Source organism: Pan paniscus, chromosome 9 (genome assembly GCF_029289425.2).
Source record: "Pan paniscus chromosome 9, NHGRI_mPanPan1-v2.0_pri, whole genome shotgun sequence".
Lineage (NCBI taxonomy): Eukaryota > Metazoa > Chordata > Mammalia > Primates > Hominidae > Pan > Pan paniscus.
Genome location: NC_073258.2, coordinates 103,500,261 through 103,517,489, shown reverse-complemented (window position 1 = coordinate 103,517,489; position 17,229 = coordinate 103,500,261). Strand labels below are relative to the sequence as shown.

Below are 17,229 nucleotides of genomic sequence, written 5' to 3'. Positions count from 1 at the left end.
CAGAATAAGTGGGACCAGGTTACGTGATTTGAAAAGCATGCCCAGGGGCCTCTGACAAACAGTCTCCTATGTAGCCGTATTGCCTGGAAATCTCTCAGTGTCTTACTCCTTGAAGATGTACAACATCTCATTCTCCCTCTCCCTTGTCTTCTGCCTGTGAATATAAGCCAAAGTATCCAGCTGTTGAAGGCCTAGAACTGCTGCTCCACTATGGCCCAGCCAGAGACTCAAGTGGGAGACTACTATGCAGAGCCTATAGTAGCTCCCAGCTCAGTCTGTCTAAACATACCCTCTGGGGTTGAATCCTGGCCCCTCCACAAGCTAAACTTGTAACTTAAACAGGTCATCTAAATGTCTCTGGATTTGATTTCATCTGTAAAATGGAGATAGTAATAGCATCTCCCTCCCAAGGCTATATGAAGATGGATTGGGGTAATACATGGAACACAGTACAAATGTCTGGGCAATCATAATTTTTTAGCAAATGTTCATTATTATCATCATCAGTATTGTTCTCTTTATCTTTTCCATAGAAAGTCTAGCTTATAGACTAGGGATTTTCTAATACATAGATACCAAACCACATCCTCCAGAAGCAGCTCTAGGCCCCATACAAAGCCTGCTTTGTAATAACACAGTCACTCATTCTCTCCACATACAGTGAGGGAGAATAAGTACAGAGATTCTCTAGTTGGGCTCCTTGGTCCCAAGATATCTACCACAAACCTCAAAATATTCCCCTGCATAAGTTAATTCAACCTCAACATCTTACATAATCAAAAAATGTATCCACATAACTTCAGGATTAGTCCCTTGTTCCTTTTCCTCGACCAATTTTGTAAAAGGAAATAACTAAAACATCCTAAAGCAAAGAGTAGAAAGTTGGTTTGAAAGACTGTTGAAAGACTCCCCCATTTGGGGGTACTAAATCACATTATAAAATTGCAAAACTGTCAGAGTGTAATTAACCTATGTTGCTTCATATTCCTGATGCAGCAATTGTTTAAGACATGGCTTTAAAGAGGACTGCAAGAGAGCTGTGAGTGACACATGATGCTGTGAACCTCAGGGTGCTCGCCAGGGAAGGGCCCTACCCAGAGGGACAGAAAGAAATCCAGGAGGGGTAGAGTTTGAAGAGAAGATCATGTTCTCCCTGAAGACGCTTCCATTTCTGCTCTTACTCCATGTGCAGATTTCCAAGGCCTTTCCTGTATCTTCTAAAGAGAAAAATACAAAAATTGTTCAGGTAAATGAACTATCAGTTAGGTGATGGTTGATTTGCTAATTATTAGGAAATAGTGTGGGTTGTCTTCTCTTGTTAATTAAAAGAGCCTGAAAGAAATTATTTGGGTGATTAGTTTGAGATTGAACATCTCCTTTTAGTGATTTGGAGGGTTCCAAGCTGGTAAGGACTAGGCCTTCTAAAAGCCGGACATGAAAACAAGCTGAATTCTTTAAAGGCTGGGAAAATACTGCTGTGGAGTTACCCCTAGTTGGGAAACTTTTGTAGAAGAAATGGTTTTGTTTATAAAATGGTATCATTTTCTTTCTCATTTACCTAAGGTTTTTCCTTCCAGGATATCTGCAATCAAGTTATTATATGTCTGGTGCTTCCATACAGGCATTTTCTTTGCCGCCAAAAATTCCAGATATGGAAAATAATGTGAGGATGATAGATTACAATGAACTAGAAATCAGTACACAGTAAAATCATATTTCCCAGCCTCAGATTGTGGACTGTTTATAAACTCTTGGAAGCATTATAAAAGCAGAACCAATAGTTTTTTTCCATTGTTTCACAGTCTGAAAGTGAACCCAAATTTTTAAGAAACACAAGGGAATTCTGTCACAAATCTCTCATGCACAGTTTTCTTAGCATTATAGTTTGGAGAAAGCATTATTATTATTAAGAGGTTATCTCTTAATTGTAACCCCCCGGTTAATGTAAAGTCCATTAAGTGCTTATTCTATGCAAGGCAACTGCTACACATTTCACAAATATCTCATTTAATCCTCACAAGAACCTTATTGGAGCATTATTATTTTCATTTCAGAGACAAAAATATCTTAAATCAGATAAATAATGTGGCCAAGTGCTCACAGTTAATTCATGGCAGAGTTAAGATTTGAACCCAGGCCTGTCTGATTCCAAAGCGTGTGATCTGGTCAGTGTCACCTACTGCTGTGGTTAGAGTATGTCCCTTGAATTTATGTGTTAAAGATTTAGTAGCCCATGTGACAGTGGGTCCTTTAACAAGTACTTAGGTCATTAAGAAAGATTAATGACACTCTTGTGTGACTGGGTTAATTTTCGCTGGAGTGGGTTCCGGCTCTTGCAGAACTGGATTAGTAATGAATAGAATGGGTATTATAAAGAGGGGCTGCCCTTTGTGTTTTGCCCCTTTTCACACATGCTTGCTCCCCTTTCGTTTCTCTGCCATGTTATGACACAGCACAAGGCCATCTCAGAAGCCAACCAGATGCAGCCACCTGATCTTGGACTTCCCAGCCTCCAGAATTGTGAGAGAAAATCAGCCCCTTTTATGTATAAGTTACCCAGCTTCAGATATTCTGTTATAGCAACAGAAAATGGACTAAGACACTGACAAGGTGCCAGGTGTTCACAGGCAGCATGAGGTCTAGTTAGGTTACATTTCACTATGTATGAAGAAACTTTTAAGCCAAACCTAAAATAGGTAATTTTTAGGCTAAACTCTTTGGATTTTGACTAAATTTAACACTTCCAAAGAGTTACTTTGGTGAATAAAATGCTAATATCAATGATATTGCTGTTCCCCTAAAAGATATTTGAAATTATTTTGAAATTATCAGTTCTCATTTGAGAGGCAACATGGTGAGTTAAAATCTGAATCATCACTTGGAAAATTCCTTAATTCTCTGTGCTTCCGTTTGTTCAGCAGAATAAATAAGCCTTTTCTACAGTAGTGAAGAGGATAAAAAAGAGGAACTGCACTGATGCAACAAATACCTCAAGAGAAGTCAATTAATGTTAGTCCTAATTTTTTTGTAAAAACAAGAAGACAGTCTCCTGACTGTAGAGTAGCACTTTGCCTGTGTGATGTGATCCTCATCCCTTATGAGACACCCTTTTTTATGCATAACCAGTAACTGGAGCACTGAGTGGAGGAACTGTTCTTTCTAAAAAGCGTTGTTCTCTCAAAGCCAACCTACAAATTAATTTGTGTTATTGTTCCTGTGGCTGTCAAGTTATCAGACCTCTGTAGTAACTTAGAAAGGGTTGCGAAATGACCAGAGAACTGGAGGTCCTTTCACAGCAAGACCCCTATGTGCTTGTCTTTGTCCAGGACTACCTGGAAAAGTTCTACCAATTACCAAGCAACCAGTATCAGTCTACAAGGAAGAATGGCACTAATGTGATCATTGAAAAGCTTAAAGAAATGCAGCGATTTTTTGGGTTGAATGTGACGGGGAAGCCAAATGAGGAAACTCTGGACATGATGAAAAAGCCTCGCTGTGGAGTGCCTGACAGTGGTGGTTTTATGTTAACCCCAGGAAACCCCAAGTGGGAACGCACTAACTTGACCTACAGGTGATATCTCTAGGGTTTCAGGATACACTCATTCATCCAGTATGGACTGGGCTCTTATATGACAGACACTGTTCTTGGGATACACTAGGAACAAGTAGATAAATATCCCTGCCTTTGTAGAGTGTGAGTAGTGAATGAATATGAGAATGAAGATGTTGAGATACCGTGGGTTCTTTCCACTCCAAGGCTTCCCGTTTTAGTCTTCCTTCTCCAACAATCTAAAGAGGACTACAGCAATGTTAGGCTGTCTCTCTAAGCACTTACTTTAGGACCCAACAAAGGCTTAATCATTGCTGGAGAGAGTCAAGTCCCTCCTTTCATACATCTTAATAATAATAATAATATCTAATATTTGTGGAATATTATTACTATTTGACAAGTAATGAACTAAATGCTTTATATGTATTTAATCCCCACAGCAGCCCTATGAGAGGGATGGCTGCTTTCACTCTACAATGGCAAGCTGAGTAATTGCAACATAGATCATTTGGCTTACAAAGCCTAAAATATTTGCTATCTGGTTCTTTACAGATACTGCTTTAGAATATCTTTATTTTAATATTCCCAAATTTAGTGATGTTTGAAAAGAGCCTATTTTTCCATTTTTGGAAATTCATTTAGAAATTATAAATATTAGTATCCTCATTTTATGAATAGGAAACTGAGGTTTAAAGACATGTATTAACTTGTTCAGAACCCACATCTGTCCCCCACCCTGAGACCTGCACTCCCTCCTTATCCTCTCCAGTGGTAGCACACCATGATGCAACTCACTTCAAAACAGAACAACTCATCAGTTGATGGACTACTGTTCTAAATAGCATTTAACTCTTCATACATCCTCTCATTTTGAAGGATTCGAAACTATACCCCACAGCTGTCAGAGGCTGAGGTAGAAAGAGCTATCAAGGATGCCTTTAAACTCTGGAGTGTTGCATCACCTCTCATCTTCACCAGGATCTCACAGGGAGAGGCAGATATCAACATCGCTTTTTACCAAAGAGGTAGGTACAAAGCAGTCATGCTCAGTTTTGCTTTCTTTGGCTAACCTGAAACTTGGCAAGGATCTAATACAAATGTTCTTATTTCAGATCACGGTGACAATTCTCCATTTGATGGACCCAATGGAATCCTTGCTCATGCCTTTCAGCCAGGCCAAGGTATTGGAGGAGATGCTCATTTTGATGCCGAAGAAACATGGACCGACACCTCCGCAAGTAAGTTAATCAAGATTATGTCCACACACAGCTTCTGAATTAACCTTTTACAGATTAGAATACACACACACACACACACACATACACACACACATAATAAAGGTAACATAATATTTCAAACTCACAAAAAGTGATCATTTGAAATTTTTGCTACCTCATGATACTAAGTCAATTTGGGTTTTTTTAAAAAAAAAAAGAAAGAAAAAGACATGCTGAATCTGATTACTGACCTTACTTCTTAAGTCAGAGATCAGAAAACTACAGACTACGGCCAAATCCTGCCTGACCCCTGTCTGTATAAATAAAGTTTTATTGAAACAGGGCCACATTTATTTGTTTCTATATCATAAATGGCTGCTTTCACTCTACAATGGCAAGCTGAGTAATTGCAACATAGATCATTTGGCTTACAAAGCCTAAAATATTTGCTATCTGGTTCTTTACAGATACTGCTTTAGAATATCTTTATTTTAATATTCCCAAATTTAGTGATGTTTGAAAAGAGCCTATTTTTCCATTTTTGGAAATTCATTTAGAAATTATAATTTCTATAATTAGAAATTAGCCTGTTTTTCCATTTTTTGGAAATTCATTTAAAAATTTTAATTTCTATAATTAGAAATTAGTCTATTGAGAAAAGAAGAGACACCTTCCCTCTCATCTAGTTAGTTCATCTTCTTGGAGCTCTTTTTCAGTGGTATGCTTCTGTGCAGCAAGCCACTCCTTTCAGGAGAAGGCTCCTATTAAGAAGGACTGGGCTGCTTGAAGGGAAGAAATGAGGCTGAGGACAGGTATACCCAGACCATGTGGTACTTCACAAAATATGGGGTAACAATATGCCAGAGAGCACTTTTAGAAAATAATCAGAAAGTCACCTTTTACCTTTGCTTGGCACCTGTTCCTCCTGCCATTTTCTCAACATGGGTATGTTACGAGGGTCTATTCTACCTAAGTCCATATACTAGGAGCTGTGTGTAGCCAAAGATAGGTAATAACCCTCAGCTCCTCTCCATTCTCTGTTGCCCTCCTCACCAGTTCAGATAATCATTACCTCTTACCTGAACGAATGATCTAGATTCCTAACTGGACTCTCCATCTCCAGTCTGTGCTCCCTCTAATTTTTCCTACCATTGCAGCAGGGTTTGTTTTTGGAAGCCCATCTTGGATCACATCACTCTCATGCTTAAAAGTTTCAATGTTTACACATTCTGCACCAAATAAGGTCCAAATACTTCCACTTGGTATTGAAGGCTCTTGGTGCTTGTTCATCCTTGTCTTTCTTGGCTTGTCTTCTTATTTCACGTATACCATTCACATCGGGCTAACACCCACATTGTACATTCACTGTTTCTAGGTCACACCCTATGCTTTTCATCTTCCTCACATTTGCTTGAATTGCTTCCTCTCCCTGAAATACTCGTTCCCATGCCCCAAGCACCACCTTTTAAAATCTCTCTCATCTTGCCATGCTATGTATGTCAAAGGCCACCTTCTGTCTTGCCTTGTCCTGGAAATGAGAACTTCCTCTGCAGAATTCTGACAGCTTTTGTATCTCCTTCTCTGTCATCACTCACTGTGTGCTTTCAAGTTGTTTGCACACATCTCTCCTCTTCTAGACTATGCACTCCCTGTAGAGCAGAGAACCACAACAAATTGCCCACAGTTCCTTTCACAGTATTCCAAGCATTCAAAGATATTTTTCTGAAATGCACTCATGAGTGCATAATGAAAAGGATGTAATGATAAGAAACAATTCTTAGAGCATGGGTAGAATTTTAGCAGGCTAATTATCAACAGGAAGTTGAACACTGCAGTAAGAGCATGGATCTTGCCATTATACCTGGGTTTGACCCCAATCTGTCACTTACTAGTTGAGGGACCAAGTACCAGCTATTCAAAATCTATGGGCATCAGTCACTTTACTATAAAAATATTGTTAATAAAACTTCAGAAAAACGTTATGAGGATTGCATAACATTAGATTGCCTAGTATGTTGTAGGTACTCTACAATTATGGCTTTTTTTTAAAGTAGGCATATACAAAAATGCATCAGTGTGTTTGTGAGGCAGCATGTAGACTGGCTGGACTGAAGGATTCACGTTAAAAGGCAAGCACTCAAATATCTGCTGGAGCCAAGTGGAGGAGGTCTTGAAGGCCAGGCAAAAGAGGTTGGGCTTTATTTGATAGGAAGTGAGATCCTGGGAAGGTTTTAAGTTTCCAGTTGTGAACGGCACTATGCTCATGGAAGTTAAAACATGGAGAAAGAGAACAATAAGGGTAGGATTTGTCTCTCTCCAGTAGAGAATTCCTAGAGCATCTTAGAAAGCTCAGAAACAGAGAAGAGCTGGTGCTAAGCTGTGGGTGATGAGCGAGCCAACATGAGCCAGCCCTCCATCTGAGGCTGCTCCACTGCTGGGCTGGCTTCTCTTCTAACTACTTGCTCACAGGGACTCTACTCGTGAGGCTGAGTGTCTGGGACAGTGGAGATGGTGATTGTGGGAACGCAAGAGAAGAAGGGTTCCCAAAGTCATGATGGCTCTGCCATTACTTCTCCAAGTCTCAGATGCACATTTGTAAAATGTGAGAATTGGAATAAATGCAGCTTTTCTGGGTTCTAAGAGTTTATAAGAAGTTCATACTCACCTAGTCGCCATCTATGACCACTATCTTGATTCTTCTCAATGTCCACTTTCTCAGGTATCTGAAAGAAAGATGAAAAAGACAGCCATGGGAAGGGCTATTTCCCTGAGCAGTTTTGACTTGGAGGTTGCATTCCTTGAGATCATGTTTCTGCCACCCTGGGATCCACACTGAGCTGTTTACCACCCGTGTTTGCATTTCAGATTACAACTTGTTTCTTGTTGCTGCTCATGAATTTGGCCATTCTTTGGGGCTCGCTCACTCCTCTGACCCTGGTGCCTTGATGTATCCCAACTATGCTTTCAGGGAAACCAGCAACTACTCACTCCCTCAAGATGACATCGATGGCATTCAGGCCATCTATGGTAAGGTCTTCTCAAGAGAGTCATAGTACATGGTGGGACCTGGGAATAGGCGAACACTCCCAGGATCTGAATATCTCTTCCTTTGCACTTCTGCAGTTTCCATAAAACTGAACTCTGAATTTCCCCAGTAATATAGCATTAACAAAGAAGGTGTGAGGGGCTGAGCCTCTATTGCTGCTCTAAAAGAAAAAAAGTTTAAGAAGAAATGCACTACAGTGCTTCCCAGTTATTGTCTTCGGATGGTGGGGATTTTTTTCTTCTTTTTTAGGCTTTCCAAATTTCCAATTTTAAATTTTTTTGGGGGGGGGGATGGAGTCTCACTCTGTTGCCCAGGCTGGAGTGCAGTGACGCGATCCTGGCTCACTGCAACCTCTGCCTCCCAAGTTCAAGCAATTCTCCTGCCTCAGCCTCTCAAGTAGCTGAGATTACAGATGCCCACTACCACACTTGGCTAATTTTTGTATTTTCAGTAGAGAGGTGATTTCACCACAATGACCAGGCTGGTCTTGAACTCCTGACCTCGAGTGATCTGCCCACCTCAGCCTCCCAAAATGCTGGGATTACAGGCGTGAGCCATTGCACCTGGCCCCAATTTTAAATATTCTAAAAAGACATGACTATTCTTTTTCCTACAGCAATCCTGCTCCCAGATGTATCTATCAAAGAAATTCTCATGTAGATCCATAAGGGGACATGTACAAATCATGCCAAAGATGTTCACTGCAGTCTTGTTTGTGGTAATGGAAGTTAGAAGACACCTGGGGGTCTATTAGGAGAAGACTATACAGATAAAATGTGGTAGCTGCACACCATGAAGTGATGTGCAGCAGGGAGAAACATGGTACTAGATGCACATATGGCAACAGTACAGATGGGTCTTTAAAACTTCGTACTTTGTGAAAAAGAAACAGAATGAGATATATTGCACAATGTATTAATTAAATTACACAATATATAAGTCTATGTAAATTTAAAATGTATATAAACAAAGCAAGGCATTTTTCAAGAAGAAGAAAGGGAATGGTAGTGGAGTATGGAGAGAAAAAAAGAAACTTTTTTAAGGCATCACTGATACATTTCAAGGATAAGTATAGGGGCCTTTTGCCATATTGCCTGGATAAGACCATTACATCTCTCTTCACGCTTGCCCTTCTGTTCCCTAGTTGGCTGTGAATAAAAACAAGAAACCAATAAGGGATTTACTGCTCTCTAAAAAAGTGTGGAATGGAATGGAATAGTGGGTTGGAGTGAAATATAATTGAATGGAGTGGAACAGAGTGGAGTGGAATTGGGGAAAGCCGTTTTCTGTCTCTGGTGGGACGGCACTATAAAATCAAGCAAGCATGCCAGGGTGCCACAACCAGGAAACTTTTTTGTGATTGTAGATATTTCAGAAATGTTGAGCCTATCCTAACTGCCTCTATTCCCCAATTTCTTCCTCCTGCCCACCCCAACAACACCCCCTTATTTTGTTCACCAATGTTTTTATCTTAACTATTATTATAGCCTTTCATTCCACAGTGAGAAAACACATGAAAATTCAAATACTTATAGAAAAAATATTGCTAAAATTTGACTTAGATGTATGCTATAGGGTAAAAGACTAATATCATTCTTTCCTGAAAGTGGATTTTGGTGAGGAGAGAGGCAATAGATACTGAGTGACCAAAAAAGCAGAAAGAGGAACCGAAAAGTCAGAGAAGAATTAGTTTAGAATTTAAAAGGGAAGGAAGGAGCATAGAATTCAAATTTCTTTACTTCACAGCTTGACCTGGAACTTACCCTGAAAACCATCATTACTCTTATTAAAGAAACAAAAACTTTAAAAGGATGAAATATACAATTACTTTAATACTTTAAGGTATAGTCTGGTAGCACTTACCTTCACATGAAGACCCTTCACCTTTCTGAGAAGTCTCTGATGTACCCAAGAGTCACACCGGACTCACTCTCATAAGAAAGACCTTTTTTTTTTTTTTTCAGGACTTTCAAGCAACCCTATCCAACCTACTGGACCAAGTACACCCAAACCCTGTGACCCCAGTTTGACATTTGATGCTATCACCACACTCCGTGGGGAAATACTTTTCTTTAAAGACAGGTATAAAATTGAAATATTTCTTCCTTTGATTCCTCTTACTGACATACCTTAAAACTGGATTCAAATTAAGTCACACGTTAGTCACCTTTTCCTTGAATTCTATACTTGTGCTTCTCATCGGAATTTTTTATAGGTTCTGGGGCACCACTAGGATTATCATAGCCCCCTGAGCTTAACTTTATCATCTTCGTCATTTAAAGACTATTTGTACCATTTTTGTGTCTATACTGAATTTATGCAATTGAGTATTTTCTGGATAACTCAAAACATCCAGGAGAAAAAAAGAAACACGAAAACATTCGCAAACATTCAGATGCCTTTGGTGATGTAAACAGACATGGGCTACAGCTGCTTGGGAACCCCATAGCTGAAACACCAAAGCACCATCCAGTTCCATCCAAAATCAGTCAAGTAAATGGAACCTGCGCTTAGCTAGCTGTGCAGCAAATCATCAAACTGAGCGAAATTTTTATTTGTCCATTGGCTATTTTGTGAGTGTGCAATCACAGGCTAAGGGTACGAGCTGTTGCTTTTATCAATATGTTCACAGCATTTAGTGGGAGCAATAATGAAAGATACTACAAAGTAAGATTTTTCAATGTCCAAGGCAGGACAATGCCAAATGTAATCAAATAAGATCACTCCCATAACCTTCCCTGAAAGCTGTGAAGTACTCGCCAGATGGACAATATCACTATAAAGCTTAGCCATGTGCTGGTCACTGTGCTAGGAACTTTGCATTCGTTCGATTGTTATATTCTCCCAGCAATCCTACAAGGACCATCACTAGCCTAAAAGTCACAGGAACTGCCTACTTAGACTGTTATGTATAAGTGTGTGTGTGTGTTTCCTTATGTTCTGTTAGGTACTTCTGGAGAAGGCATCCTCAGCTACAAAGAGTCGAAATGAATTTTATTTCTCTATTCTGGCCATCCCTTCCAACTGGTATACAGGCTGCTTATGAAGATTTTGACAGAGACCTCATTTTCCTATTTAAAGGTGACTTACTAAAGTTTTCATCTTATGTTAGTTCTGCCTGAAGGGAGGGGGCAGGACTTCTTTGTGGTCCCTTTCAGGTTCATGGTGAGCTAATTAAGCTGGCCAGGCTTTTGCCAGAAGACTAGCGTTGGGCCCCATCAGGACCACTAACTACTGTGTGAACCTGAGTGGGTTATTTGCTTTGCAGCCCTCAGTTTTCTCGCCAACAAAATGAGACCACACTAGACTGTCGTTAGCATTCTTTCATCCTCATCCCAGATACAATTCTCTAAGACTCCTCAAGGCTGTAATTTGGTTTCTGCATAAAAGTCACACAAACTAAGGCATCCAATTGTGGGGCCTTGAATGTCTTGCTCAGAAGTTTTAATTTTTTATAGGCTCTGGGGAACCATTAAGGCTCTCACAGCCCCCCTGAACTTAACTTTATCATCTTCATCTTTTAAAGACTATTTGTTCCATTTTCATACCTATGTGCAAGACCAAGAAGTGGTATATATATATATATATAATTTTGTAAAAATGGAAAAGTCTTATTTAACACTTAACCTGAATCATTGACAGGCAACCAATACTGGGCTCTGAGTGGCTATGATATTCTGCAAGGTTATCCCAAGGATATAGCAAACTATGGCTTCCCCAGCAGTGTCCAAGCAATTGACGCAGCTGTTTTCTACAGAAGTAAAACATACTTCTTTGTAAATGACCAATTCTGGAGGTAACGTAAACTATTTTTTCAATTATAGGTTGAAATCTGTGTTTCTTTACCCTGCTTACAAACCTTCAAGCATTTGAAGGTTTAAAACAATCTAGGTAGTCTCTAATAGGTTTTACCGAGAATATATTCTTTTTTACAGGATGATTGATGTTACCATGGCTTTTGAAATTTTTCATTTTTATAAAATTAAAATGTCTATGCAATAGTATTGAGGATTCTGTATCAAGAAACAAAGAAAACCTTAACAAAGCACTAGGGTGAGATACAAAGAAAGATTTAAGCTAATTCTCACTTATGAGTTCAACTCAGACATATGCAAGCAAATGTTATCCAGATAGCCTGCAGAATTTGGTTCCCAAGTTGAACCTATTATGTACGTTTATATATCTATATACACACACAAGGGAGTTATACTATATACCAATTAAGTAAAAGCCTTGAAAATATAAGCTTACTTTGGGTAATAACAGTGTGTCAGCCATCAAGCCTGTTTTAGAATTAATGATACCCATATGTTTTATAAATGTGTACCTTTAGGTAGAGAAATTAACCATTCTTAATCCTAGTAAACAGAGCATTGTGAGAACTGAATGAAAAAATATGTGTGAGGAGACTTTGTAAATTATATACAATAAAAAAATTATTTTCGTTATATTCTGTATTGGTGTTAAATCGGATGACATTTCGTTTTTACCAGATATGATAACCAAAGACAATTCATGGAACCAGGTTATCCCAAAAGCATATCAGGTGCCTTTCCAGGAATAGAGAGTAAAGTTGATGCAGTTTTCCAGCAAGAACGTAAGTAGGAAAAAAAAACCTAATAAATGTATTGTTTGTTTGTTTATTATAGAGGAGACAGGGTCTTACTATGCTGACCAGGTTAGTGTCAAACTCCTGGCCTCAAGCAATCCTCCCACCTCAGCCTCCCAGAGTTCTGGGATTACAGGCATTAACCACCACACGTGGTGTTTAAATTTTTTAAATAGCATGTTTGCATTTGAATGTTATGTTGGAACAGGGGCAGGGTTTTCTAACTGAAGACATCTGAGATATTCTATAAGCTAATTCAATAAATTATCTCTCTTTTTTTATAGATTTCTTCCTTTTCTTCAGTGGACCAAGATATTACGCATTTGACCTTATTGCTCAGAGAGTTACCAGAGTTGCAAGAGGCAATAAATGGCTTAACTGTAGATATGGCTGAAGCAAAATCAAATGTGGCTGTATCCATTTTCAGAATGTGGAAGGGAAGTTCAGCATGCATTTTCGTTACATTGTGTCCTGCTTATACTTTTCTCAATATTAAGTCCTTGTTTCCCATCACTGTATCCATTCTGCCTGTCCTCAGTGAAAATATGTTTGGAATATTCCACTATTTGCAGAGGCTTATTCAGTTCTTACACATTCCATCTTAAATTAGTGATTCCATCAAAGAGAAGGAAAGTAAGCCTTTTTGTCACCTCAATATTTACTATTTCAATACTTACATATCTGACTTCTAGGATTTATTGTTATATTACTTGCCTATCTGACTTCATACATCCCTCAGTTTCTTAAAATGTCCTATGTATATCTTCTACATGCAATTTAGAACTAGATTTTGGGTAGAAGTAAGGATTATAAACAACCTAGACAGTACCCTTTGCCTTTACAGAAAATATGGTGCTGTTTTCTACCCTTGGAAAGAAATGTAGATGATATGTTTCGTGGTTTGAATTGTGTCCCCCATAAAAGATATGTTGAAGTTCTAACCCCAGGTACCTACGAATGTGAGCTTACCAGGGTCTTTGCAGATGTAATTAGTGAAGTTAAGGTGAGATCACACTGAATTAGGGTGGGCCCTAAATCCATTATGACTGTTGTTCTTATAAGAAGAAGAGAGACATAAGACACCTAGGGGAGGAGGCCGTGTGAAGACAGAGGCAGAGATTGGAGTGACGCATCTCCAAGTCAAGGAATTCCAAGGACTGTAAGCCACCAGTAGAAGCTTGGAAGAGGCAAGGAAGGATTCCCTCCAATAGCCTTCAAGCATGACCCTGCTGACACCTGCAGAATTCGGACTTCTATCCTCCAAAACTGTGAGGGAATAAATTTCCTTTGTTTTAAGCCACCAAGTTTGCAACACTTTGTTACAGCAACCCTAGACATGAGGTACTAAACACAGTACATCTACACATATGAAAATGAATCAACACAGAATGCAGAAGTGGAACCCTTGCTAAGGACTACTGGGCATCTTCCCAGGATAGCAGCCAAAAGAGAACCACCACTTCCTCTCCTGCCTCCTCCTTGCTGTCTCCTAGAGTCCAAACCCAAATGGGCCAGTTGGATCTGATGTTCCTCAGTTCTTTACTTCTATTTCCTGGGGTACTCAGGAGGGCACACACTATAGATAACTTGGGTTAGCTGCATAAAATTCAATGTCTCATTAAGCTGCATTAAACTGAGCTTAGATGCGTAAGTTTGCTAACGGATGGGTTTTTTTGTTAAGAACTATAGGATTTATGGGACCATGTCTAGCGAGTCCAGATATCAAAATCATTATAATGTTATATTTGCTGTTATCAGAATATAATATAGCTTATTATACAATAAATATGTAGACTGTAAAATATATTTCTCACTAGTACCTCCTATTTTCTTTCTCTGTTGAAGTTTTTAAATCCCACAGATAATTAAATTGGCACCTTTATGCTTGTTCAAAAATTAAAATAATCTATTAAATAAGTTCAAATTAAAGATTTTTATTTCAAATGACTGATTTGTGATTTGCTTTTAATTTCTTAAAATATTACCACATAATTCATCTAAAGTATAAAAAGGAATAGCAAATTTTAGATGTATTTGCAGATATATAATGCCTGTGTCAGAATTATTATAATATTGATAATAAACTTTAGATATTGCTTCAGAGTGTGTGAAATATTTTATAAATATTTGAGGTCCTCAAAAATTTCCTCAAGTATGTTAATACATTATTCTCAAATTATTTTACAAAATAAGAAAACTGAAACAAGTATATATTATCATTCCATTCATTGATTTATTCAGCAAGAATTAACTACCTACCTACTATTAATTATGTTTCAGGGACTGTGCTAAGAAAAGTGAGAGAGATGTATAAGCAATTCATCATATCAACGTAACAAATGCAAAAGGATCTATAAGAATTGAATATTCCATTTTTAATAGTAGCATCAATTTCAGACTATCATGTTTCCTAAAACTTTCTATAATGTCAGTTATGAAAGTTTTAGGAAAATGCAGGCATGAAAATGAGTGTCTTATCTTTTCAGAACACCTGCTAGTTGTGCTGGCTATGATAGACTCTTGGCTCAAACCTCATCTATACATCTTTGAGATGAGAACTGATCTCATATTATTTTTTAACCACATTTGACAGAGTCATAGACAGTAAACTGTAATATGAAGTGTAATAAAGAATTCAGAGTTATTCCTTTTAAAAAAATTATCTTGTTGACAACATGTAGTATTTTCCAGCTATTACATTGATAGTTTGAATGGGCACAAGAGATATAAAGACCTAAGCTTAGAATGCATTCATTTATTTTTTGCTTATTTATTTATTTTCGAGACAGGGCCTTGCTCTGTCACCCAGGCTGGTGTACAGTGGTGCAATCACAACTCACTGCAGCCTCAAACCCCTGGCCTCAAGCAATGCCCAACCTTAGCCTTTCAAGTATCTGGGACTACAGGCACACACCACCACACTCAGTTATTTTCTTTTGTAAAGGTGGGGTCCCACTACGTTTCCCAGGCTTGTCTCAAACTCCTGGGCTCAAGTGATCCTCCTGCCTCGGCCTCCCAAAGTGCTGGGATTACAGGCTTGAGCCACCATGCCACCCTGCCTAAGCTAGAATTTAAACAATGAGATTCATGTTTCTCTTAGGTTGAGATTCTTCAAAAGCAAAGCCTAAGTCAAGACATTGGTGCAATTATATTTTCAGGACACAGTGCCAGGAAGCAAGAGTGAGGTAGCAAGAAGAGTGAGTCAAAGAATGAGGAAAAGCCAATACAATTATGTGTTATCAAGGTTTCTGCTATGGGCAATTGAAGCTCAATTCCACCAGGGGCCTCTGAGAAGCCTGCAGACCAGCTTCCAGTTGTTCACATCTCCAGTGAGCAGGAGGCTGGAACATTCATCCTTCAGTTTCCATTCCCCATTGGATGAGGATGTTCCCTGAGAGTGTTAACTTCTTTACACTTCCAGGCTGTACTCTCATGCTGACCAGGAAGGCTTGATGGCATCTCAATGCTCTGGGAAGAAAGCAAAAAGACACACAGTCTATGCTTAAAGTTGTATTAGGTTGGTGCAAAAGTAACCACAATTACTTTTGCACTTTGTCAGAGCAAAGTGAGTTACACAAACCAGTCCGCCCCTTGTGCAACTAAACTAATGCCGTGGGTATGTGGCAGAGGACATCAGAAGAATCTCCTACAGCTTTGTTCCTTGGAGATTTAAATGATGGGAAATTGGATGAGCTTTCTCTGGAGTAACTTACCAGCCTCAGGAAAAAAAGAAATTACAGATACCAACACTAGAGAAATCTCAGTGTGGCAGGGCTGCTAATGACCTATCTTAACCTTCAGTCTACACTTCTTCTGCAGTGAGACTCCAATTTCATTTGAGGTAGCAATGCGTCGTATTTTGTAGCCTTGCTTACAGCTAGGCTTACAGCTGGATATGGCCATGTTTTTATTTCTAGCCAAAATGTGTAAACAGAATGTTGTGTGGGGCTTCTGGAAAGGGACTGGAAAATTACTTTTTCTCTGCCTTCCTCCTTCTTTCTGCCTGTAATGCAGATGTAATGGCTAGAGGTTGAGAAGGCAGCTGACTCATGAGGCATTGTACTGAGAGAGTGGTGTAGCAAGGTAGATGTTGCCTACCCCTGATGATATGGAGCTGTCAAACAAACCCTAGGCTTCCAAATCTGGGCACTTTTTTTTTTAATGTGAGGCAAAAATAAATTTTTATTTAACTAAGCATCTGTTATTTTGGGTTTTTGTGTTACATTCAACCAAATCTCATCCTGACTAATACATCACATGAAGGGTGTGGGAAGTGCCCCACCTCCCTGCAGTGAAGGTCATCAATTCACCAGCCCTGCCTCTACACATGAGAGCTTCCAGTCTGCTTTCTTGCCTCTCATTCTTAAGCAGATTGCACAACACAAAGTCACCAAATATTTTTGAAAAGATTGCAGTGTGAAAAACAGAGACCAAAGGAGAGACTTTGAGGAACTAGAGACAATTGTAGGGGCAAAAGAAAATGTCGAAATAAACTAAAGTATACTTAACATTAACATTCTTTAAAAATAAGAAGAGACTGGGTACAGTGGTTTGTGCCTGTAATCCCAACACTTTTGGAAGGCTGAGGCAGAAGGACTGCTTGAGGCTCAGCATTCAAGACCAGCCTGGGCAACATAGTGAGACCTTGTCCCTACAAAAAAATAAAAATAAAAATATTAGCTGGGCATGGTTGCATGCAACTATAGTCCCAGCTACTCGGGAGGCTGTGGCAGGAGGATCACTCGAACCCAGGAGTTTGAGGCTCCAGTGAGTCATGACTGTGCCACCGCATTCGAGCTTGGGTGAC

General features: G+C 39.1%; 1 protein-coding gene across 2 annotated transcripts; it reads left to right on the top strand.

Moving 5' to 3' along the window:
- Positions 1-1,045: 1,045 nt before the first annotated feature.
- Positions 1,046-14,369, top strand: MMP8 (matrix metallopeptidase 8). 2 transcript variants are annotated; one of them, XM_003828379.6, is made up of 10 exons: positions 1,046-1,246; positions 3,327-3,571; positions 4,427-4,575; positions 4,663-4,788; positions 7,633-7,794; positions 9,778-9,895; positions 10,761-10,894; positions 11,456-11,609; positions 12,307-12,410; positions 12,707-14,369. In XM_003828379.6, the coding sequence occupies exons 1-10, from the start codon at positions 1,145-1,147 to the stop codon at positions 12,814-12,816; spliced, it is 1,404 nt and encodes a 467-aa protein (XP_003828427.1). In that variant the 5' UTR covers positions 1,046-1,144; the 3' UTR covers positions 12,817-14,369. The 2 variants fall into 2 exon arrangements, with proteins under 2 accessions (XP_003828427.1, XP_054950758.1); XM_055094783.2 differs by lacking the exon at positions 1,046-1,246 and adding an exon at positions 2,977-3,009 and having other exon boundaries at positions 12,707-14,276.
- Positions 14,370-17,229: the final 2,860 nt, after the last annotated feature.